General features: G+C 39.3%; 1 protein-coding gene across 3 annotated transcripts in view; it reads left to right on the forward strand.

Annotated features, from left to right (window-relative positions):
* The window catches only part of GALNT12 (polypeptide N-acetylgalactosaminyltransferase 12), a 58,372-nt gene that overhangs the window by 17,770 nt on the left and 14,053 nt on the right, over positions 1-26,549 (forward strand). For all 3 annotated transcript variants that reach the window (XR_012581604.1, XR_012581603.1, XM_074546943.1), the window contains exons 4-9: positions 755-940; positions 3,222-3,339; positions 9,305-9,481; positions 12,011-12,142; positions 18,980-19,093; positions 25,282-25,437. Coding sequence is in view for 1 of the 3 variants with exons in the window: in XM_074546943.1 (XP_074403044.1) it covers positions 755-940; positions 3,222-3,339; positions 9,305-9,481; positions 12,011-12,142; positions 18,980-19,093; positions 25,282-25,437 (883 nt within the window). In the remaining 2 variants the exon portion in view is untranslated. The remainder of the gene's footprint in view (positions 1-754; positions 941-3,221; positions 3,340-9,304; positions 9,482-12,010; positions 12,143-18,979; positions 19,094-25,281; positions 25,438-26,549) is intronic.

Below are 26,549 nucleotides of genomic sequence, written 5' to 3' on the forward strand. Positions count from 1 at the left end.
AGTAAACCTGCAAGAAATGTCATCAGCTCTGATGTATTCGTGTTATGATAAAGATCTGGACTATCTTTAGATCACCCTTGTATTAGGAATGTCATTCTGCAGTGCTATCTTGTTTCTCTTTTTCATCTCCTATGTTGCCAAGGTTTCTTGAGGCCTCCTTCAGTTATGTTTCATTGTTGGAGGTCTAATTCCCATGTTGCAGGTTTGGTTTTTTCTAAGCTCAGGGCTTCTTTTTGAGTTACTGTTACAGTACTCACTGCAACATTTGCAGATGATCACAGTTACAAGAACAGCCATGACTTCAAGGGCCAAGAGTCTGGCTGGTTTGTTATTCATCGCTGCGGAAGTATGCAGTAAAACTGCTCTCTTAAACAGCGACCTGTACAAAAGAAAATGAACATTTTTTTTTCTTGATAAAGTGGTGCTGGCTATGGCAGCCAAGCCAGATGCTGAATGTGTTATCTCAATCCATCTGGCATATCTTTCTTCCACCATCCAGGAAGGTTGATGCTTGCCAGTGGCGTCCATCCTGATACATCCTCCTGATGTAGGAAAATGGGGGTTATTCTTGTATTTATTGTATCATATTTCCTTGTTATTGCAGCATGAGTTGAAAAGGAGCAAAACTTCATGTTTGGCATTGTAAGCATTTTTTGTTCCTGTCAGTTCTAGTTTTGGTTTGTTTGTTTTTTTTTTTTTTATTTTTAGAGATGTTTCTAAAGGAAGTCACCCTTTTGTTTTAAAACCTTACCAGGATTGCTGAAGAAGAAACAGCTGTTGTCTGCCCTGTTATTGATGTTATTGACTGGAACACATTTGAGTACTTGGGAAATGCCGGTGAGCCACAGATTGGTGGATTTGATTGGCGCCTGGTCTTCACTTGGCACAGTATCCCTGAAAGAGAACAAAAACGGAGGAAGTCCAAGACTGATGTGATCAGGTTAATTTTTATGCATCCTCAAAACTGTGCATGTGTTTTTGATTTCACCTGAAAATGCCAGGTGCTGAAAGATATTTGGGAAATGAACATATTACTAAAAAGTACGTCTTTTGTTTAGTTCCCCATTTTTTCCAAAATAGCTCCTGTTTACCATATTCCTGGAAAAAAATAATGCTCTAAAAGCTGAAAATGCTGTTTTATCTTCCATATGGAAAGCCTATTGCAAAGTAGGTTCTTGACTCCTCTAGACAAACTCTTACAGATGCTTACCAGCACATGGAAAGAGTGTAACTGATTAACTAATACCAGAGGATGCCCTCTGTGCAAAGAGCTCTGTGTTGTAGAGGAAATGTATCATGGGCAACGATGAAAAGGGAAAAAAATCGCCAACTAAAAAAGCAGTTTTGAAGATTTTTTCCTGTGCTGTGTAGTTCACTGTGCTATTTTCAGAGGTGAACCATTTTGTCAGCTCTTTACAGGGGTGAAACAATACAGCTCTATCCACTATGGTTTCTGTGAAGGAAAGGTGCTATTTTCAAAGGTGAACCATTTTGCCAGCTCTTTACAGGGGTGAAACAATACAGTTCTCTCCACTATGGTTTCTGTGAAGGACTACCTTGCAGAGCTCAGGCTGATGTCTTCATTATGGGTTTTAGTTTTGTTTTCTTTTAAGATAAGATGCCATCAGTTGGTATTGTTTGTCACTCAACATTGTATATTTAAGAGAGGTAAGAGAATAGAACAGACAAGGCATCTGGAAAATGGGAATGGTAGACAAGATCCTGATAGCTGAGGATCTGCCATGTTCAACCTAGCCCCATCTGCTATGGAAGTTTCTGTATTTCAGCAGTTTATTGAAGTCAGTTAACCTGTTTGGCATTTTTAATACCGTCATTTTGTTAGTACTTTTATCTGTTATTTTATAGACCACAAAAAATACAGAATTACTAATTTTTCTCAGTCTTTTCTAAGTTGCTTATCATGATATTAATTCCCAGTATTTCACGTGTATTAATGTACTTATACTCAGCAGAATGAACTTTTTTTTAAATGAGAAAAGTGAGGTAGTAATTGAGTCTTTCTCAGCAAGTATTAGTCCATGTCATCCTTAAAAAAAAAACAACAAAAAACAAATTGATTAAATGTTTTTTAAAACATTTAGTTCAAATATGATGCCTTTGTTCTTCATGATAAGAAGAATTGTGTTTGACAAGCCAAGAAGAAAATGATGGGGGATAAAGTTTCAGGGTAGCCTGAGGACTGGGAGCTCGACAAGTGTCTGGAGAAAGCAGCAGTGCTGGGAGTGGTGTCACCAACAGCCTGGTTTGGAGAGACCTGGAGGGAGACAGAAGGACTTGACTGGTTATGGAGTTTATTTTTCCTTCTGTCTTGTCTCATCTCATTCCATTCTTTGAAACAACATATGACAGTGTGAGACAGTGTTGCTTCAAAAAGAAAGCTGGTAAAATTAGTTTTGACAGATTTAGTGTAATTGATCATTCATCTCGCTTTTGTTGATATTTACCTCAACAGCAATTTAGTAAAATTCACATAATGCCAGATGAACTTAGTTCTAATCACCATTATATGCTTGGCACTTTAAAGAAAGTCATCCTAAAACTGTAAACAATAGGGAACAACATTGAACAAATAAAAATTTATGTATATGTGCACACTCTACCATAATGGAAGTACATCCCTGTCACTGTGGGCTTTATGATCTTCAATGAGGACCCAGCCATGACTCCTGATTTTTTTTTTTTCACCAAAACTTAGTAAAAAATTTAAGAACACACAGATGGTTTCTTTCTTAGAAAGAAAACAAATCTCTTTAGGGACTATATTTACTTAATAATTAAAATGTGAGAGTCTTTTAATTTTTATTAGTGGGATCAAGAATGTTGGTTTTAATTACGAAAGCACAAGTATTTATTTAATTATTGCTTAAGTAAAATATGTAAGGATACAGCACTTAAAATTTCAGAGCCAACTAATACAGTTCTGACACAAAGAAGTAATGTTCTGTTATGTGAAGAGGCTCTTCATTTACACACAGACACTGCAATTGGAAAAAATATTTTTACATTCTGGTGTTGCTTCAGGTATGTTTTTTTTTAATGCAAAATTAAATTCAAATGGCCTCATAATAACTGATAAATTTCTGACTGTTACTTTGTATCCACAAAAGACTGAGAAAATAAAAATATATTGTATTTTCTTATCTGTTACATTGGTTTAGTATTTTTTTTATTCAGTTCAGAGTTTCTATTCTCTTTCATAGGTCTCCAACCATGGCAGGTGGATTATTTTCTGTGAGCAAGAAGTACTTTGATTATCTTGGTTCCTATGACACAGGAATGGAAGTCTGGGGAGGAGAAAACCTTGAATTCTCATTTAGGGTAGGTGGCTTAATTGAAAGTTCCTTTTCCTCAGAATACAACAAGTTCCTGTTTCTTTCTTCATGCCCTTTTACTTAATGAGGTAGCTAAGTGCTACGAAGGGAGTATTTAGGGAATATCTTGTTCTTGCACTTCAGGATCACTGTACTTTTCTTCCAACTAGCCATTTTAAAGCAATTTTTAAATACATGTCTTTGTTTTGAGCTGTAGTATAAAATGTAAAAAGGACTGTGATACTAGTGGGTGAAGTTTACATCCTGCAGCTTGAAGGAGGTCACGGGGAAGAAGATTTGTAGTGCTTGGATGTGACTCAGAGTTCTTGCTCTGGTTGATGGAGCAAGCAGTTCCCAGAGGGGCAGCAGAAGGCAGCCCCTGTACTAATTTTAAGGCTTTTTTCTGTTTCACCTCAGAAAAAGTTTGTACAAAGGTTATAAAAGGTGGAGGATCTCCAGTAACTGTAGAGTTGTGCCCACAGGAGGCATGACCAAGTGCTCAGATGTGAGTCAGATTGCTGTAATGGAAACGATTTACAGCAGGAAAAGAGAGGAGACACAGCACAGTCCAGGCTGATCAGCAAAGCAGAGTTCTCCTCTGCTCACCTTTACCAGTGCTGATTCCCACTGAGCACTGGCTGCCTATGGTTTACCCCAAATCACACTTAGCTCATTGAAGCCATCCAGTGGTGATGTAAGAGGGATGCCTCTTTTGGCTTTCATGGAGTTCACAGCTTATTATCCTGGATTACCCTTGTCTGTTCTGCCCATCATCTGTTATTTTTGATGGTCATGTTTGCATTTCTCTGAGTCATTGACTCATGGTTCAGGAGGATTTTTGGATTTTTTACCAGGTGACAACAGATTTCAAGGTTAAATAGCATTTTAATGTTACAGAACCACTTTCTTGAGAAAGGAGACATCAGCAGACTGTCTCTCTGGATGTCTGTGTGTTAACCAGAGAAGCATGGAGTTTTCCTGGCTGCTGTTATGATGTCCTGCTGCCTGTAGTGCAGAAATCGTAGAAAAGAGGGTATAAAAATAAGGAACAAAAATTGTTAGGAATAACAAACACAGGCTTAGAGTTGATATGGTTTCTCTCTGGAGGGAGACTTCTCAGCTGGAAACGCTCTTCAATCTGAGTTCATGACCACCTCCTTTTTTCACCTAGGGAACAGTTTCTGGCACATAAGCCCAAACACAGCCTAGTCAGTAGTCTTGGTCTAGTTCAGCAGGCCTCCACCTGAAGGGAGAAGCAGTTCACCCACCTCCATCAGCCCTGGAACCTTCTGAAGCAGGAGTCTCTGGTCCCGGTGTACCCAGAACTTCAACTCCTTGAAGAAAACCTCTAATATGGCACATTTTGCATGCAGTTCTTGGCTTCCTGCTCTCTGTGTCTTGCTTTTGGGGAGACCAAGGCTTGCATGCAGCATGACCCTTCCTTTTGGCTCAGAGTGCCCCAGTCCCAGCTGCTGCTGAAGACCCACCCTTCCATTGCCATTGACCTCTATGAAGCTCTGGCAGCCAATCTCATTTTGTACATCACAGGTTCCCCTGAGCCAGGGCTCCCTGGGATGCAGCAGCATTTATGAGCAGTGCCTTTACTCCTTCAGCATGCAGGACAGAGATCTCCTCATGGGATAGAGGAAGCCTCAGAGGTGGTCTAGCACACAGGAGAAGCACAAAGGGAGCAGAAGAGTCCTCAGGAGAGAGTGCACAGACACTCTGCAAAGGTCTAAGCCAGCATGTAGGTGCAGGTGGTTCAAGCAATTCCTGGGAGACAAATGATTTAACAGGACAGGCTGTGCAGTGGCCAACAAATATGCCTGGCCAATTTTCCTAGTGCAGATTGCCAGTAGCATCTGGGTATTTGTACGCAACATGCTTTGCTCTGTTTGATTTGGAGCCCTTGTACTTGTGCTCTGTGTGGAGAGGATTTTTGTGGAACAGAGCAGAGTGCTATGATGCTGTTTAACTGTGTTCTTTTGGCTGCCTGCAGTGTTCCAAGAGGTCGGAAGGGATAAATCATTGTTAGTGTTGTTGTCCTTGTGTTTTCTAAACCTGTCAGACCTGAAAATTAGGAGCAGAACTACTCAAAACTGCTGTAAATTAATTTATTGTTGTTCTCGTCTCTGAAAACACCACTCTCTCCCAATGACATGAAAAGACTTGTCCTCAAGCCTCCTCTTTCTTACACTTCTATTATTCTGAGCTGAAGAAATTCTCTGTGGTTTTGAGAGGTGCAACAAGGACAAAGCTTTCACTAAAAGCACGATGACTAAGAGAGATGGAGGCTACGTGCTGAATGCAGAATCGAGTCAATGTACCTTGATTTTGGATTGCTTAATGCTATTTGGCTGGATAAGATTTCACTTCATGGGCATAATGGGCATTGAAACTCCTCTTTCCGAGGGATTCAAAACATGCTCTTTCATCTTCTCCCTCTTGTACTCAGAGCAAAGGGAACCTGGTTGCAGCTTCTGTCCCTCTCTTGCTCTTGGCCCTGCAAGTGGCACTGCAATGTAAGTTTGTTTCTGGACCAAGGCTTAATATGTCTGTGGTCTGTCCTTCAGCCTACCATGTGCAAAAAGGTCTTTCTTCTCAAAAATGTTCCTGCCCATGAGCCTGGGTGATATGCCTCAGAACACCTGGGGTCTTCTCTCTTCCAGGATTTTTGTATTGTTTCTTTTTGTCTGGATCTGGAACTCTGTCTTGTGTTGAGAGCAGCCAGGGTGAGTCTGTGTGTCTGGGGTGCCTCTCCACCCAGCTTCCGGCAGATTGTGCATGAGCACCACACTGGGGGCTTAGCCACAACTTGTCGAGAAAAAATTGCAGCAGGACAGAGCAGCAGAACCATAGGGTTTTCCACATTTTGCCCCTTTTTAGGATGTAGCATCCTTTCTATGTTTTTTATTTCTTACAGATAGTCTTAACATGTTAGAATGAGCTGGTAGAGCTTTTATTCTTTAGTATTCATTGACCCAGCACAAGGTCAATTGTCCAGAGACCCTGGCAGGGAGAGCGATCCCAAGGTGAAATTGTGAACATTTTCTGTAGGTTTTCATAATGTCACCATCTGTCTCTGAAAGCAAAAGAAAATACGCCGATAGTCTGCATGCATCAAGATGAAAGTGAAAAAAGGAATGTCACCTTGTTTTCTTATTGAAGTGGAGGAAAAATGTGTGCTTTTATAATGAGAGCTGTGAGTTACCCAGACCTAGTAAAGAAACAGATCTACATGTACGTGAGCTTGCAAAATATGCATGAAACCTTATGTGCTTTTCTGTTCGAGAAGGTTGAGCTAGTTTTATGGAGAATCTTCTGCAGAGCCACTTAGTTAGCATTTAGTAATCAACTTTAGTTTCTCTATTAAATTCCTCGCTTTATTTTATGGCTGTTCATTTGTACCTGATTCTGTGTAGAGGTCATAATTTTTCCATATTAATGAAAGTGAATAAACAATTCCTTTTGAGGAATTGTTTAGCTGAAGTAGATTCAATTTTCTTTTGTAATAGGATGACAAGATAATTTTTGTATTGTTTTTATGAAATACTTAGAATTTAATGAGCATTGCTTAGCAACCAACAGTTATTTTTTAGAGAGCTTTAATTATTAAAAATTCAGCTGTTATGGAATTCTCTTTTTGTCATCAATTTAGCGGAGGTATGGTCAATTTGTTTCATTCCTTTGAAATCAGACTTTATCATGGAAGAGCTGAAGCATGTGCTTCCTTTTTAACTACATTTTTATTTCAGTAGTCTTTATCATCTGTTCCTAATATATTTTTTAAGAGTAGATAAAGATGAATTAATAATTCTTATGTGGAATATAACATTGGAAATTTTTAAACTAATAAAATTATGGCTCTTAATATTTGCTGACAAATCTTGAATGGTAAATTGAAGCTTTAAAAAATAATTTTGAACATAGAAATAATAATTATGAAAAATGTTGTTTTGAAATAAATCTCACAAAAGGAGGTTGTAAAGTGAAAGTGGATAGTTGGTTTCATAGCAGCTTTCAAAATGGCAGTAAAGTAACTTACCTAAGAAAATATGCAAATTGCTTAAAAGATTAGTTCAGAATTCTAGATTTTTTGTATAATTCCTTTAATCATCTTTGTTCAAATGGCAAATATACTGCTTCCCTGAAAAGCAGCAAAAAAGAGGAAAGAAACCTCACGTGGAGAACAAGAAATTAAAATTTTAAATCCAGGAAGTAATAATTATCCAATATTCCCTATAGCTGATTAATGATTTACCTATATCTTTAAAGAAACACTCTGTTTTAAAAGTAAACATATGTATTAGAGTGGTTACACTTTGGTAATTAAATACAGCATTGTGCCATGCAGAAAGTCCAATGTTGTTATTCAAAACCAAATCAATGGACATGACACTCATTGATTTCCAAATTTAGAAATTTTAGAGAAATTCTAAGTAACTTAAAAAAAAAAAAAAACAAACTAAAAGTTAGCAGTCTAAAATCAAGTCCTATCTTGTGTAAGCTGAAAACCTTTATCTTTTTAGATCCCTAAAACTCCCAGAGAGAGAGATGGGAAAAGTCCCACCACTGATCTTTTGGCACTGTTAGCAGCAGAGCTTTTATTTGCTACCTCGTATCTTTCACTCCTGCTGTATTTATTTGGATAGCATATAATTAAAAATGTATGTCTTATACAAGAAGGTTGTCAGGGAGCAAACCTCTACCCCTTAAGCCTATCCCAGCTAATTTCCTTTGTCTTCCATTTAGAAAGGAATGATGAGCTGCCACTTATGCATGGTTGAATACATGAGGAGAATTCTAAATCTTTTATGGAAAGTCCATCAGAGCCATTGGTGACAGCCTCAAGTTAGTTCAAGTACAGCAACATCTCCGGCATTCCTCCCATCTGGCAAAATTTCAAAAACCTTGTTGCAGGCACCCTTCAGAAACAGGGCATCTGCCATGGTGTGGTCACACACAATATTGAATAGGAAATGCATAGCTCTGCTTTCCTTTCAAGTAATCAAACTTGAGATCAGAATGGGTGATGGGAAAGTGGCTGTGTAGATGAGCTGCCAAAAGTCCTTGGTTTTCGGAGGCGAAGAATGTAATTACAAAAATGTGTACATAGTGCTGAGGCTAATGGATCAGCTTGATGGTTGTTTCTGGACTTTATCTCATGGGCTGTACATTTCACAACCTGGGGAGCCAGAGAAGCAGGAGCCTGAGCACAAGGGCAGAGTGATGGTTTGCAGGGATCTGCCAATTCCACGTTTGGGTGCAAGTACTTCCTTGGCATCAAGCAGGAATATTAGTTTAGATAGGGGAGGTTGTTTCATTGTTGTTGGTTGGACCATCTTAAGTTATAGAAGTACTTTGCTTTTTCTTCTCATGTGTTGGGTGTGGGGTACATTTCCCAGCTTTCCAATGGAAAAGGTTGGTGAGATTTTATCAGCAGGCACCTATGCCACCCTTCTAGATTGGTGAATGTACAAATGGGAAGCTTACCTTTGCCAAGTCAGCTTTCCAGTAGAATATATAGATGGTACATAGAGCTATAGATTTCTAATAAGAAGTAGTTATCAGTTACTGGTTTCTTTCTGAGATAGCTATTTATGTGGTTAATTTGGAAAAGAAACATGCTTCTTTTGTCTTTTAATTTATTTTTTCTAACAATGCCTGCATAACTTGTATGGTAGATCACATCTTATCATGAGAAAATAAAGCTAAGAAAGGAATATTGCACTCCAGATAAAACCAGAGAGTGATTATCTCCTTGTGAACTCAGAGCAAATTACTAAGAGCAACAAGGATGTAATTCTATCCAGTTTAGTCATCAAATGAGACACAAAATTATTGTATGTGTTACTTGTAGTGTGGTGTGGTGTTCTTGAGATGGTGTTGTTCTTACACAGGCTTATTGTTACTATATCCTTGAGCTTGCAAAAGACAAAATTAATGACACACACTGTCAATTCTTTGCTCAGATATGGCAGTGTGGAGGAAGTCTTGAGATCCATCCTTGCTCCCATGTAGGTCATGTTTTCCCCAAACAAGCCCCATACTCACGGGTCAAAGCTCTGGCAAACAGTGTGCGTGCAGCTGAAGTGTGGATGGATGAATATAAACAACTTTATTACCACCGAAACCCACACGCTCGCCTGGTGAGTTCAACTCCATTGTTCCTGGAATTTCAGAATTTGTTTTCAACTTACTAACTATTGGCTAAGCTAATACTTAACATGAAGTGCTTTCTATGTTTATTTCTTATTCCTTCTGAAAGTTTTTCCCAGACATAGAATAAGTCTGGGAATATTTTAATTCTTTGGAAAGAAAATTAAAATTCTGTAAGAGTTCAAGGTCGCCCAATCTATGTCAATAATAAGTGAAAAAATAAAAGAATAATATGAAGTGGGGTCATCAAAGCAAGGAGGAGTTGTTTAGCCTAAAATGTGCACTTCTGTGAAATGGCTGATCCAGGACTCTCAATAAGAATTACACAATTAATGAATGCAAATCAACAAGTTTCAGTGGACAGTAGACCTTCAGGTAAACAGCATATTAATAATATTTAGCAAAATTACCTGTCTTGTAAAACTTTGGACTGATGTAAACCAAAATAGATTTTTCTGTTTGATTTACTGCTGCACCATGTTCAGTTAAAAAAGAAACCAAAACGCCAACAAGTAGAAACCAAAATCAATATTGAAATAATTAAATTAATTAAAATCAGTCATGGCAACTCAGATGAAAATGTTCCTAATAAAATATTTCAAGTATTAGTTCTGTCAGTTTTGAGGTTCTTTTAAGTTGATATTTTTATTTTCCTTGAAATGAAAATACAAGATCATTGGTTGCAGAATTTTTCAGGAAATTATTACTGTGAAAACTGAATATGTCAGAACAGCAAAGCAGTGTGCAAATTCATAACTTGGACGTATTTATCGTTAGGGGCCTGAAGGCTGGAAAACAGTAACACTGGAATGTTCTCTCAGTGTCTAGAAATGAATTAAATTAACCTCTGTCGCAAGGTCTGAAATTCAGGCCCCAGAGAAATCATTGCCTGCTGTTACTTGTTTCTGGAGGTGCCTGGTCTCCCCAGCATGATCTCTTTGCATGAAGTTTTCTAAACGCTGCCTTTTTGGTTTTGTGCCTGAGATGGGCTGCTGGGCATCAGCCTCTGGCTGCACTGGATCAGACCTGAGGGACCAGTGTGGGGCACAGGGAGCCCCCACGCATTTGAGTGGCCAACCCCAATAGATGCAGCAGGGGAAAACTGCCCTTGCAAACATGAGGCTTTTAAAAAATATGCTGGAGGATGCTGGAGAAGATGAATTTGGTTAGCTTTCATCTTGTGTTTGTTTGGATTAAATTGGGTAATTAGATCATTATGGTCCACACATTTGTAATAATTGGTTTACTTTAATGTCATAAAAGCCATTTAGGTTTTATTATCGGAGTCTGACTTGGAGAGAAATATGGGATTTGCCCATAGGCAACGCCAGGCTGATTTCAGCTTGTCATACACAAAAAGAGCAATAAATGCTGACAATTTTTCTTGTAAAGTGCTGGGCATCTTATGTCTGTAATGACAGAGCTTTAACTTTAAAGGATATTTGTGTTAGTACTGAAAGTTTCATGTATTGGCTTATTGTAACACAGTGAATATAAGCTGAAACTCATGAGGGTTATTTTTCCACATATCAAAGCTGCTGCCAATGAACTTTGGTTTCCATAATGCTCTGTGCACCACTTGTTGCAGCAGTTGAGCTCAGACCTTTTTACTTCATCAAACCCAAATATTCAGTTCCGTAGCATACAGGAAAATGATTGATGTTATGGCTGCAAAAATTGGTTCCATGAAGTTTCACTGCAAGATTAATGTTCAGACCTCAGAGCTAATATGTCACGCTGTTTGTTTATTCAAACAGGCATCTCTGTTTTACATCTGCTTTGTGTTTTCAGTGGTATTTCCACAGCTCTGAGAAATGCAAATACGTTTGTGGTTTGATGAAAGACTCTGTCAAGTGACCTGTAAAAATCTGGGGGCTGCAAACGCTCTCTCATGCCTGACTATCTGAAATCCCTAGTCAATATGAAGATAGGGTTTTGAAGACAGATGTAAAAAGACATGAACTCTGCTCCAATCCATAGACAGGGAAAAGTCTGCAATGAAAGCTTTTCTCTGGAGGTTTAAGATTTCATACTCCCCACCCTCCAAAATGGTGAAGTTCAAAGGATACATTAGCAGATTTCACAAATTTCATAACTTAAATGTAGAACTGTACAGGTAATTTGCAAATGGATAGTGTTACAATTTAAAGTCCTAAAGATTCATTCACTGCTTTGGAGATTTTCAATTATGTATCTAAAGGAAGTCTCATTTTCCAGTACGCCTTCTCAGTCTCCAGCAATCTGTATTCAAGGGCTTCCTCACTTGCAGATTCAGGGAGTTTTCTTAGACAAACTGTCTTCTAGAATATTTTAAAGTTCTACTTGCACAGTTCCAATTATTTTTTGTCAGCATTTAACAAATGTAAGGATAATGAAATCAAATCCAGCACCCAAACATGGTGATATTTCCTGGCTAGAAGTCCTACTCATCACTGTAGCATACGGTTCCTAATAATGTATACAGATAATTTAAAAGAGAGCATCTGTTCTGGATTTTTTTTTTTTTTTTTTTCTTTCAGGAACCATATGGAGATGTGACAGAAAGGAGACTTCTACGAGAGAAGCTGAAATGTAAGGACTTCAAATGGTTTTTGGAGAACGTGTATCCAGAACTTCACGTACCCGAGGACAGACCAGGCTTCTTTGGAATGGTGTGTGGCTGCTGAGAAGGGAGCCTGCTTGCAGTTCTCTGAGCTCTCCTACTAAGTCAGTGTGAAGGTGGTTTTGTGCCTAAATCAGTTTGGGATTTTGGTAGAATTCACTTACAACTGGTAGGCTTTAAAATGTGGTATTTATCAGAATCTTTATTTAAGGGAATGCTGTTTATGAAGGAGTTCTGTGACAGAGTAGGAGAACAGGTAATGTTGTTGTGGATTACTCCTTCTAAGTGACATCTTGGGACTGTTAAAGGCAGCAAAAGAGGAGGTTTTTATTTCTCGAAACATTGCGTAACAAAAAGGTAACAGTAAAGTGTTTTATTTTATTTGTTGAATTGAAAAGAAAAGGAGTCTGCTTTGAAAATTATGTTCATACATTTTATCTGTTGAAAACTATGATGCTCTGGTGATGGGAAAGAGAACTGGTGCTAAGTGCTTCCAGATCATAGGGGATTCTGTATATTAAACCAAAATGTTAATTTTTAATCTGAAGGTCACTTAGACCAACAAGGGCACAGGCAATAGTTTCAATCAGAATCCTCTTCTCTTTTAAGAGCAGACAGCTCTTTATGCTCTTTGCAGTTTACAAAGAAATATAAACTGTAGCTCTATGTATATTACATTACTGTAATCTCATCTGGAAGGGATGAAGGCAGAGATGATGCAGCAAGTAGCTGTTTCCTCTGAAAAATCCCCTCTCTTCTCTCTACCAGCTGCATGTTAGGAACACAAAACTGCACCTTTCCACCAGGCAAAGATGTATCAAGTACCTTCCTAATTACCAAATGCCACATCGACTTAAAAGTACTTTTGCTGGTAACTCAATCTCTCTGCAGATCCAGCTGAGCTGCATTCCCACACTGCATCATCACATCCAGCCCTTGTCTTGCTACCATCTGCTCTTCCCCAAGTTACTCAGCCTCTGCTGAATCTCCTTCAGGAAAGGGAAAAAAAAAAATCTGATCTCTGTGGACATACAAAACATTCAGGAACAAAGTCTCCCCACAGTCTGCCCTAATAGCTTTGTAACTTGTTGAATGAAAAAGATGCTAATGTGGAAATGCTGTGGTTTTCCCTGGGGAAAACTCCTCCTCTGGGGAGCTGTGGGAGCTCCCCCAGGGAGGGGAGCAGTTGTCAGAAAAGCCCTTAGGAGCCTCTGGGAGAATTCCCACCCTCCTCCATTTGTCTTGGAGCTTGCAGGAGAGGTGATATCTCTCTGATCAGTGGCATGAAAGGTGCTACCCACCATTTTCCAGTACCTTGAACAAACCCTGGTACAACACTGGTTCTGGTTTTGCTCTTTTGTTCTGTGTTGCCACTGGCAAGTTCTGAGACAGTTGAAGCAGTAAAGTATTATAAGACTTAGCTTCCAGGAGCATTTCAGGTATTTTATCCTTTCCTCCACCTCCATCCTTCTCCCTCCAAAAGAAAGGGTTAGACTGGTGCCAGTGATAGTGAAGAGAAGGGATTTGTGCAATTTCTTTCATGATTTAATTGTCATCTTCAGGCAAGGAGTTGACAGTACCTAGAAATAATAACTCTTGTTCAGAGCTGCTTGAGGTATCTAGAGTGTAATTTAGGTGTGCTCTATATATTTCTCTAAAAACAATTCATAAATGCTGTCATCTAGTTGTGAGCATAATGAGAATACGCCATTTTTGGGGGGGAGGAGGAATTTAAAATGTGATGGAAATATGGTTGTACTCTGAGAAATTGGGAGTGCAGAAACGACACCTACTGATTCAGCTGATTTGTGGATATTGAGTCCCATCTGCTAGCTTCAATGAATCACTGATCTTGTTCTTTACTCCCGCCTTAGCTGTGTAGGGCTTTTCTGCTTCACAAAAATACTGTATTTAAAAGTGTCAGCTTTCATAACAGCTCAACTTAGTGTGAGGTTATTTAATTGTTCAAGGAGAATACAAGGGAATATGGAGATTTTTACCTCCCTTAAAAATCTTTTTACTTTTAAACTGAAGTTAAAAATATTTCTAAGATTACCTGTAAGTCAGCGATGCGTTATTCAGACGGAGTCAAGAATTAATGAGCAGCATTCAGTGCTGTGCACTGGCAAGCAGCTTCTTATGCTACATTTTTTTTCTTGATACATAGATAAAAATATCCATACTACCTACCCTTGGTTATCTAAAATGCTAGCTGCCTCAAACTTTACTTAAACATACTGAATTATGAACCTTTTTGCCTGAGATATGATTGCATTCCTGCAAACTGCCTGAGACCTATAAAAGCGATAAATATCTTCGTGCTGCTCCTTGGGCTTCGTGCAGCTTTGGAACTTTGTGGGACATGAACCTTCTGCCTTGAATCATTTCTGTTAGGGAGCAGGAGGAACTGATGCTGATAGGCACTCAGTGGGTTAAAATAATATGTCAGCACTTCTGGAAAGGCTGATAATACCTTTTAGGCTCTGGTGTAGCACACTGATGTGTCTTTTTCTGGCACAGCCTCTGATTTGGTCATCCTTGAGCATGCTACAAGTAGGTAGGTGTGAAATTGTAACAAGGCTTGAGCCCCAACTCTGCAGAAATTGCCCACCTGGACAGCAGAGACTGGGTCAGTTTACAAATCCCAACTACCCTGGGAAGGGATGGTGTGGGAGTCTGTAGGAGAAGAGCTTTGAGCCAGCTGATGTGCTCAGCATTGGTGTGGTGACATCTCTGCAATGTGCAGCTGGATGGAGATAGAGGGGCTGGGCAGCTCTGTGATCTTTTCATGTTATGGGTGACTGTGGAAAGGCACGGCTGCAAAGCAAGGCAGGAGTCAGAGCTCTTCTCTCTTCTGAGGTGTGTATTAAGTATGGCTGGCATTGAGGTGCATATCCAAAGATAAAGATTGGGGTCAGTCAGTGAATTTGGCTTTAAGTTTGGCATCAAGATTGCTTTTAAAATCAGCAGTGACACAAAAATCAGGATTTTACTCTAATTTTCTGTAAGTTTGATCACTTGGTGGTGAGACCATACTATGTTCTGACATGGTAAGTTTTTCTTTGTTCTCAGTTTCTAGCTGATATTTTTTTCAGCTGAATGTAAAGCAACTAAGCTGATAGATGTCTTGTGCTGGGACTTTCTATCTGGTCTCTCTTTCTGCCTTCTATCACTAAAGGCATCTGTTTCTGACTGAGTCAGTCGGGAAGTCAAAAAACTTGAATTTTTCTTTTGACAGCTTCTTCCCTATTTTCCTCCAAGACCATCTCATCTTCCTTTTCAAGTCCTCAGTCATAATTTTCTTTTTATTTAGACTAGATATAATCCTAAAAAAATTGGAAGGAAGATTTTAAACTATGCCTTTAAAACTTTGAAGAATTTTGTTTTGCTGCAACATGAAAGAGAATTTAAAATTATTTAAATTATCTAAAGAACACATATGTCTGGACAGGCTTGCAGAAGAATACAGCTATGTGCTTTAAATTACATAATCAAAGATATTGCATGACTCGTGCTTCAAGTTCTCAGAGCTATCAGGGTCCCTTCTCTAAGGTATACCTCTAAAACTTCATTATAATCCAATTTGTAGAGCTGCCACTTGACATTGACTTGGTAGCCAAGATTAGGACTGACTAGACCTGGAGAGTTTATGTCAATCACAGGAAAATATGCACCACTTGGTTGGCTCTGAAAAGCCTTTGAAAGCTAGGCAGAGGCTTTTTAAAAGGGATTTCTGGAAGAAATTCAAGTGTTTGGTAGTGAACACGCCATTGCTTGAGCCACATGCTTATAGGTTTTTGAGCTTCCCAGGGGGATTTGGGCTTGCTGGGGTGAGCCAATGAATCCAACAGCAGTGTGTCACCTTCCTTCAGAGGGTTTTAGTCATCAGTCTTGTATGCCCTTTTCAGCATTGCCCTTAAGTTAACAGGTGATATGAAAATAGCATTTACTCAGTAGAATAATTTCCTGTGACTGCTTGGATTACCTTTGAGGTAAAAGCTGATATTTGATCAGTACTAGTGAAGCTGTCTGGCTTGCTGCAAATTCATATCTTACTGCATCCCACAGTATCATCTGTCCATCTCACTAATAGATCAGCTCCACTGCCACTGGCAGAATAAAGAGGATTCTGATCTATTTTGTGGATGTAGAGAAAGGTTGGCAGGGCTCCATTGGCCGTACTTATCAACTAATGTAATGAAGTTTTAATGTCAGAAATCTGTTGTTGATGGTTTGTTTGCAATGCACTTTATCAAACTAAGACTTATTCATAGAATGCCAGCTGTATTGTGTAGTTATATGCAAGCGTCCAGATATTAGGAAACAATAGATTTAAATATCTCCTAGCAGTAAGGGTTAAGGTCTATGGTGAATATCTTGGTGTTTATTACCTATGTCAGCCTCCAAACAGTGGTAACTAAATGGCACATAGAGTGACACCTGTAGTTTCAATGGCAATGATTCAATAAGAAGCAAATGCTGTAAAAAACCACAGCCAATACTCCTGCATGGGTACGTGGTTTTAGATCTGAACAATGTGTTTTAATGGCAAGGTGATCAACATTTTTTCTTGCTTCTGTTTCTCTAATGCAGCATTGTGCAAAAGAAGTAAGGTAAGTCACACAGAAAATTTTATTCTCATTGCATGACTTGTTTATGGTGGATGTGGGAATAAACATAGCTTCAGAAATGAGTGGGTGATCACTGTTTTGATAGAGCTCTTGCACTCTTGCACATAAAAGATACTTAAACTGTATATTTTCATTTAACAAGAGAAAAATATTTCACAAATTCTCTTATACTTTTTTTCTGCCTTGGAACAGAGGGCAAGTGTGTGTCTTTGTTTTTTGGGGTTTTTTAATAAATGGTGCTGCAGTCAGATTTTCAAATTTTTCTATGTCATTTCAGATTAGGTAATTTAAAAGCTTAGAATATACTATTTCCACTAATTAGGTCTTGAATACTTGTGCCAAAATTTCATCAGGAAGCCAATATCTACCAATGTCTGACAAAATAAAAGAACCAGGTGAACAACATGGACCATGTACATGCAGAAAAATGTCTGCATGTATCACAAGCTGACATTTCATTTATGCATGAAAGCGAAAAAGGAGAGAACATACATGGTAACACCCTAGAATACAGCCTCATTTTCAAACCATCTGACATGAATCTTAAGTTTAGTAAGCTTTTACATATCTTTTTGCTGTGTATATTTGGGCATTGAGTAACATGCATGTGGGAGTTACTGTAGTTCTGGTGATGCAGGACATTTTCAAACAGATTATTTAAAATTTCCCAAAAGGGAGCTCACACTTGAGCATGTGCCAGGGGCTGATGGCAAAGAGCACTAGGGAAGTCATTGGGCTGCCTGGAAGGGCACCATGGATGTGGGCTTTTCTGCCCTTGGAGCCAGTAGACAGTCAGGCAGAGTCATATGTTATTAAACCTACCAATGGGAGACCCTCTGGTCCTGAAGACAGCTGCTGACAACAACAATTGTAGAGATAAAATTACCATTTTAAGTGGTTATGACTTTTAGGTTGATATTTCCTGATGTAGAATGTAGAAACGTGAGAAGCTTATTGTTTGGTTTATGTAGTTCCATGGCAGTGTTAAAAATAGTCTATGTAAGACACGTCTCTTTCCTGTTTTTCTAAGTGTAATTCTTGGCTCCCATTAGGAAAGTAAACAAAATGTTTTATTTTGACTGTTCAAGGAGGGTTGCAGTGGTCTAATGCAGGAGTGAGCACAAGGCAGTGGAAAGAAGATGTTGGGTAACACTAAAAGTAGAAGTTGGCAAAGCAAACATATATAGAACACAAGTATTTAATTTTCCAGCTTGTGTGGTTTGCTCTGTGGTGGGTTTAGGCCCCACAGGGTTTGTCTTGTTTGTTTAGTTCTAGCCGCCTGCAATCCCTGTGTGTCCGCTCATTTTCCACATTAAGAACTCTGGATATGATTATCATGACTAGGGAAGAACAGTGAAATTACACCTTGCTGAACTAACTCTTCTGAGATTTACTCTGCCTATTCTTTTTGTCTGTGATATAATTACACTCAGTAACAGGGGCATTCAGCTTCTTGTTTACTGAACCTATTCTGCTCTGTGTGTTTTCAAATTTGGTTATGTTGCTGATACCAGGAATCAGTGGTTATGTGCTTGTTTAACTTATTTTCAGTTACTTTTGCCTCCTGAATACTTAAATGCAGATCCTTGATAACTAGCCTGTTGTTTTTAAAATTAGCTAACTTAATATTTTAAAATTTTATGTAGAAGTTATGTACCTCTTCTGTCAGGTAGAGATCAGCAACATGTATCGAGAGCATTTAATATCACACCATAATAATATCTCTTTCCAAAGATATATTTTGCCCACTTTCAAAATTTCTGATCCTAAAATCTGTCTGCTTGTTCTGCCTCAAGAGGGTACTGGAGTCCTTTTGAGAACAAATCCTCCTAACATTTCCCATTTGACAAACTGAGAAAAGTATGTAGTCATCTTTTCATAAGAAAATTGAACAAGTAGATCCTGGGGGAAAAAGGCATGGCAGACTCTTTTGTTCTGCATGAGTTGCTGGCTTGTTGGGTTTCAACACACTTTTTCATAGTTTCTACCCACTTCCTTTGCAAATACATTGGAACACAGTGTCATTCCTAGGGGAAGCCATCATGTCTGGCTGCTTCAGTGCTCAGTCAAGATGATCCAGTTTTATTTCTTATTAGTCTGAGAGATGTTACCATTGCATGCTTTTGATTTATTCCCGTTGCTTTGTACTAGCTTTGGGATGGATCTCAGAGCCCAGCAGGATGAGTGTAGAGTGACTACAGAATATGTTCCTTACTTTAGACTAATATTTTAAAATGTTCTTTTGTTTTGATTAGCTGAAGAATAGAGGAATGGAAAACTTCTGCTTTGATTATAATCCTACAAATGAACATCAAGTAACCGGACAGAGGGTCATACTCTACCCATGCCATGGCATGGGACAAAATCAGGTAAGAATAATGTTTTATTTTTATTTTGACTTAACATTTAGGGTTGTAATGTAAGGAAGTATGGTAAAGTCATTGCAGTAGGGCTGAGAGAATATGTTGCCGCAGTAAGGTGATCTTAGTTTGAGTTTTGATTCTTGCACTAAATGCTTTTTATTTTGATGTTTCTTCAGGTCAGATTTTCTTCATTCTGAGGATGTGTCTACCCAGCCCAGGGAACTCATGCACACCTTTATTATGCCTTTCCACAGAGCTCATTAGCAGGGGTTAATGGCACATCACTGCAGCTATAGTGCTCACAGGCCAGTGTTCACTCAACTCCAAAACCCCTCTGAGCTTCTCTCTGTCCATGCCTCTAAAGCCCTTAATGACATTGGAAACCTCACCTAGTTCCACCTGGGTCTGGCATCATGTCTCTTCCTCGTGGTGCTTGTCTAACTACCCAAGAGGTTTTTGGCCACATCTTCTCCTGTCCTTCTACAGAAATGTCCTCCCTCCTTGGGCTCCACAGTCCAGGAGAGCAGGGGCTCTCTTTAATGCTGTCATTCTTGCTGTCTTGTTTTTAACTTCTGTTGATGAAAATGCTGTTTTCTTTCTCCATGTTGACTGAACCTTTGTGCAGCAGTTGTTAGTTTTGATACCTATAAGCCTCTCTGCATAATGCCCTGGTAAAAGTGTTGTGGGGCACTGTGTGAATGGCTAGAATGGCTGTTTTTGCATAGTTTTGAGTGACCATCTTCCAGAATTGAAGTTTGATATTTGATGTGGGTCATGTACTTGCCTATCTTGATTTTTGGCTTCTAATTCCGATTAGAGTAAACACAGTACTTGAGATATGGTCTCATCAGTGCTGAGTACCAAAGGTCTTGTGAGACCTCTTGTACATAACCCTGTGACAGCTTGGGTGGCTTGACTGTTCAGGTTCTTTTTTAGTGAAATTAATCCAAACATTCAGTTAGGATTGTTTGGAAAAAGGAAAAAAGGGAAAACAAAGTTTGGGAAAAAAACAGAGATGTGACAGTTAAGCAGAGTATCTGCTATCGTTCTGAACTCTGCTTAAAAAAACAAACATAAAAGCTCAAGGAGTGTAGAACAAATCTGTATTGGGGAGAAGGCTTCTAATATGAATTGCACTTTACATGAGAAAGGGGAAAGAAAAAGCTATGTACCTCAGATCTTAAGAGGAAATAGATTTGCTGCTGATAGCAAGTTTATTGCCTAAATTATTATAACTATTATTTAGTGTTATTTATTAGCTCATGTCTGTTTTATGTCTTAGGTTTCATAATATTTCTGTCCTTAAGGTCAAGGTGCAGAGGAAGGCAGGGGGAGAATCTTGTACCATAAAAGCCAAAGGATCTCAGTACTGACAGATGCATGCCAATTATGCGAAGCCCCACCTCACCCTGTTTACTCCCTCAGTTCAAATTCTTGCAGAAGTTAAGAATACTTCTGTAGATCTCTATAGAGCAGTTAATAATCAGATAACCCAGTCAAGTCACTTTCTTATAAGTGACTTGATAGCTTTTGTAGATTAAGAAGCAAGTAATGTAGAGGATTACATGCTAACATGCCAAAGGTATTTATAGATATATTTTTCCTTGTATTTCAGATTACAGAGAGGAGAGGGGTTGCAATTTTTTTTTTTTTGCATTTCTCTGAGCAAAAAGAGTTAGCTTAAATTTTATTTCTTTCCCCAAGAAAGAATAAAGAAATAAGATAAAAGGTGAAAGCAAAAGAGAACAGTTATCCTTTGTTTAGCTGGCACTAGGAGATTAACCTAAGAGATTAACTGAATTTACTGCAAGATATCACATCACTGGCTATTAATGCTCTTCCATCTCTGCTGGTGGTGCATCCATGTACCTGTGGTGGCAGGCGCCGGGCTGGGAGCAGCGACACTCTGGGAACTGTGCAAACCGCTCCCTCTGCTGGCACCCGGGCAGGAGGAGGATGGAGAAGTGGAGAAAGCACCTGACTGCCATGTAAACCAATAAAGGAAAATATGAGATGACTTAAGAGAACTGCAGAGCCTGAGGAGGGAAGGCCAAACACAGGAAATGGGTAAAACAAGATTAGCAAAATGGGCCAAAAGGCACGGGAGGGCTGGCAGGAGCCAGGCAGAAAGGGCCAAGGTGACAAAGGCAGTAGTAGTTTGTGACAGAGGTTGAGCAGCTGGTGATGAGCAGGGCATGTGTGACACAGGGAAGAGTAGGACAGGGAGTGGACCAAGCAGAGTCATTGGAGAACATTTTAGTGGAAAGGGGCATGGTGACTGAATGTGGGAGCTGAGATACCAGCTGGCAAAGGAGGACATGAGTAGGGGGGATAGGTAGTTGCAAGAGAACAAGTGGACAGCAGGAAGAGTTGTGTGTGGGAGAACAGAGGAAGACTAAAATAAGACAAGATGTAGAAACACAAGTGAGGTGGGAAATGAAGTTGGGGTTGCTGGACTTGCAGCTCCCTTTTCTGGCTCACAAATAGCTGTGACACCTACCAGCAGGACATTTCTCTCCATTTCTTTCCCATCCCACCACCTTCTTGACAAACTGAAAAGGTAGCAGGCTGTTCCTTGTGGTGTGAATCCTTTGGCAGGTGACACTGTCAGAATCAAAACAGTCAAGTCTTCCACATTTATGTCCATTGCTGTCTGCTGATGAAATGATTGTGGCAAGGTTTGGTCATCCTCTAGTTTTAACAACAACGGAATCTCAGAGATATTTACTGACAGCAGGCAGCCCTTAACTTCTCTTTGGCCCCCTGGAAGGGAATCCACCATCCTAATCCCAAACTCTTCCTGCCTTTTTTCTGTGAGTTTGTTCTCATCACTCCACTCTTTATCTATATAGAGTTTTAGCAGCAAGCCCTTATTCCAAACTTTGCTCCTGTTCCCTGTCCCACACTACAGGCAGGTGGCTGTTTATGTAGGGGACAACTTCAAAACTCTTTTCACTGGCAACAAGTCTCTACTTGGTGACCTCTGAATATCTGTGTGCACTGTGCTGAGAGGAGAGAGCACTGTGCTCTTGGTTATTTATAAGGTCCAGCACCTGCTCCTCTTTTACATCTCAGTGAATAAAATCACTCTCAGAAAACTAAAATTTCTGGTAGTTTGTTTCTGTTCCTTCTTGAATCCATGGTCGAATTGAGAAGGTTTCTTTTACTTCTTTTGTGTGAGTGTAAGAAAACTAACTGGAGGGGTTTTTTTTTTAAATTAGCATTATCCTTATCACAAGAAAGGGAGGATAACACTGCAGTATTAAAAGCTGAGTGTATCCATAAGAGAGGAAGGAAATACACAAAACACTGGGCACTGATTGCTTGTACCTCAGGCTGCTTATGTTTTGTGGGAGTATCTGCCCCACAGAGGAGAATCAAAGGCTTTGAAACTCAACACCAGTGAAGCCCTTTGCCCTTCTGGGTATGGCTGGGAAGCAGTACAGAGGCAGCAATGTGTGATGGCAAGAAATCAGCCTGATGTGATAAGAGGATGGGAACACACTGACTGACAGTGTTCTTCCCAGAATTCCCATTTAGAGCTGATACATTTGACATAACAGTGAGAGGGAAACAAAGAAGTTAGAAAGCCCTTGGGTTTTCAGCAAAAAAGAGTATCAGACCTGGTAACCTCTCTGCTGGTTCTACCCATCAAGTGCAAACTTTTGCCTGCATACAAAACAACAATAGCCAGGCACAGAGAAGGATGAGAGTATGTTTCAGGGTCCAGTGAGGTAGCCAAAATCTGCTGCTGGCCCCAGTACCAGAGAGACACTGATGCAGCTGAGACATATCCTGTAGATTGTCCAGAAGCCAGAGACAACGGGTAAAAGGCCTCATCAAGTTCGCCAATAGCACTTAAGGGAATCTACTGATTCTCAGAAGGAAAGAAATGCAGTAAGGCTACTAGTTACTGTGCCATGGATCAATTTGAAAATGCTTCCTTTCTGCTAACAGAATGCAAGAAAAGAGAACTAAAAAATGCTTTACCTTTTGAGGAGGAAGATATTTATTTCCTGTATTACTAGAGCTTGGAAAAGCCCAAAGCCTGAAGTATTTATTCAGTTTGAAGTGTAGGGTAATAAACTGATTATGTTCATTGGGCAACAAGGCAGGAGTGCTTGGTTGTTAGTACTATAACCCCATTCCTTGAAGCTATCCAGAAATTAACCATTTTACTTGCTCTTCTTTGGAATCTGGTGCAAGTCCTTGAGAGACCATTCAGGAAAGATATCAGTAGTAAGAAGTGCTCTGATCTAGAAGCTGCTCTATTTATTCTTGGCACATCTGGTACAGTCAGCAGCTTGCAAGCTTTCACTTATACAAATTGCTAAAGAGTTATTATATCTAATACATCCCCTAACGAGCAAGGCTCTAAATATGGCTTTGTGAAAGTGGCAGCTGTAAAAAGTGTCCATCCACACACAACTGAGCAGAACTGAGGCTTTTTCTTTATTCACAAGCCATAGGATTAAAATGTATGTCTCTGTAGCTCACTGTGGTGCCCAAAGTAGCGAGTTTTCCATGTGTCAGTCAGATACTGAACCTGGGAATAAAGCCTAAAGGCCAGGGAGTAGCTGCTGCCTGTTAGGGTAAATAATAATAACAGGACCAATATTCACACAATTTACTTTTGTTGTCGATGAGATTTTTTGTTTTTTGCATATGGCAAATGTAAAAATAGTGCAACCTACATTGTAGGAACAGATCTTAGCAATAGGTTTCAAGGGAAAATCATGGTCTCTGAGGTCTTATGTCAGCAGGGAGACTTCAAACCTGATGTGGCTTTCTCAAAAACACTCATTTCCCTTTGTGGCTTACCACAAATGAATGGTGGCAAATAGGTGAATTCTGGGGGGCGGGGGGGAAGGCAGGGGTCAGTCACTTGCATCATGGCTGGGAAAAAACCCCCATGAGACTCCACAGGGTGATGCAGTGGGCAGCATTGGTCAGTGTATGGGTGTGACAGCCACCTTGACAGAGAAATTCCTGATTGTGACAATAGGAGGGGCAGATTTCATGAAACAACTATTATCAGTGTAGTCCAGATCAGAGCTCTTACACTTGGAAACGGATGGCTGAAGATTTTGTAATAGCACAGTCCTGTTTATACTGAAACTCCACTTCCAACTCCTCATCAAGGTTATTAGCCCTGGTGGTTGTTAAGGATGTTTTTGTGGTAAGTTCAAGTATGAACATTTCTGAATTAGTACAGCCCCCTTCACAAAGCCTTACAGTCTCCAGAGGGGAAACAAAACAAAAGAGGATTCCTTCTCTCCCTCATCCTTTTATTGGTCTCTGCTAATGCAGCTGTACTATGGGTAATAAGCAATTTTCTGATGTTTATACAACTCTCCTGTACTTTATTGAGTGTAATGTAAATCAGATCTAAACACACATCCGTGCACTATAGTCATCTAAATTTTTTATAAGCTTGCTAAATAAAAACAACTGTCCAACTCTGCCACTCTTTAATGAAGTCCAAAAGTTGGCAAATATTCATGATAAGTATACAATTTTAAGGAAGTCTTCAACCATAACTGCTACAGAAGCCAGGAGTTTCAGAGCATGTTCATAACATTTCTGTAGAATATCGTGCAACAAGTAAAGACAGTAAATTGTCTTTAAGGAAGTTTTTTCATGTTTAAAAGCAGCTGTACCTGTTTTGCTTCAAATAATATCTTAAAACTTTATAGAACAAAATGCTCATCACCATGCATCCCTAGTGGTGGAAATGGCCATTATAACTGGAAATGAACCTGGACCAAACTGCATTTGAACAATGCAGTGAGCAACTCCTTAGTTAAAAGTGATATTACTTTGTGATGACTGAATTAAGAAGGCATAATGTCAGGCCAGAAACTGTTTTCTATCCAATTTTTAAGGGGGGCCTAGAATGTGAAAGTTAAATATTGCAGTCGAATTTTGGAAATTCTTTAATACTGGAACGCCTGTTTTCCAGCACATTTAAGTGCTACAAGAATAAAGCAGTGCTGTGATGAGATTGATTTTCTGTAAAATAGTAAGCAGTAGAAGTTAAGGACTCCTGAATATTTCTGACAAAATTTCCCTTCACAGCAGCAACTTTTATTCGTGAACCTAATTATAGTCTCTTAGTATATGCTTCTTTCTAAACACTCTCTGTGTGCATGTGAAATGACTGCTGTCCTTTGTTTCTTCCCTTGGGTTTGTAGTTTTTCGAGTACACATCCCACAATGAAATACGTTACAACACGCGGCAGCCGGAAGTCTGCGCAGCCGTTGATTCAGGAACTGACTACCTGACGATGTACTTGTGTCAAGAAAATGCCCACAGTGTTCCTGAAAACCAGAAGTTTATTTTCAGAGAGGTAAGCGTGCCTGCTTGGGTTCGGGTTTGCTCTTTTTTGTGAGTGGGTGGAAGGAGAATTGTTGAATTTTTGAAATTTTTATCTTACTGCATACACATGCTACAACACTGGCACAGGTCTCTGGGAGAAATAGGCTATCTTGGCTTTTAACATCTGAACACAGAAACAGGGTAGTGAGCAAAGAGCATTCCAGTCATAAAGAACAGGAAGATTAGAGGAAGGAAAGCACCCTTGTTAGCATCAAGGAGGTTGGGAACATTCTCTCTTGCATGTCGCCCCTGCTGTTTTCTCCTGAGATTGAGGTGCTTCAATATAACCCTGTCCCAGCCAGTCATATGGCTGGCCTACTTCTCTCTTTTAATTGACTTATTTCCCAATATTTATATTCTCATTTATCCCCAATACTTGACACATCACCATTACTTTGCACTCTTTCCTGCTTTTAAGCAGCTTCCCCTACATGATATTAGAAAAGTTTGTGTTTAGTAGTTTTGAATCCGTAAAGAAGCCCCTGGATGCCTGAGAGAAAATAAGCTGGGTGAAAAATGATGGCCTTGGTCAGGTTCTGGAGTGTTGTTATTTGGCTAATGGAAAAGGTCACATAATATATCAAAATGGTATATTTACATAATGTGTCTGCATAATGCATCGAATCCCTACAGGCTCCATGGCTGACAAATGTCACACTTCGATACTACCAGCAGTGATAGGTAGCAGGGTAAACTCTAAAAAAATAAGATGGAAGTTACTGTCTGTTCCCTAAATCTAGTCCAGACTGAAGCTCATAGTGATATTACTAAATAAAAATGTTTAAAAGGTTGACTTTATAAATTATGTTTCATTTTTAATGTCATCTTTTAACAAAATTGCTCAGTCATATTGCATGAATCCCTAAGATGGTGTATATTGAAGGATCTTCAGTCACTTCAAGAAGTAATCAAGAGAACTGAACTTTTCAAATTGAAAAAAATGAAAAAATTGAAAAAAATTATGGAATGTATCTGTTTCCACTGTAACCATAATTTCATCATCTGAGACTTTAGAAATTACTTTAAATGTTCTTTCTCATGATCACTTTGTGTGTGTGTGTGTGTGTGTGTGTGATTTGAACG

The sequence above is a fragment of the Zonotrichia albicollis genome, chromosome 1 (assembly GCF_047830755.1).
Source record: "Zonotrichia albicollis isolate bZonAlb1 chromosome 1, bZonAlb1.hap1, whole genome shotgun sequence".
Classification (NCBI taxonomy): domain Eukaryota; kingdom Metazoa; phylum Chordata; class Aves; order Passeriformes; family Passerellidae; genus Zonotrichia; species Zonotrichia albicollis.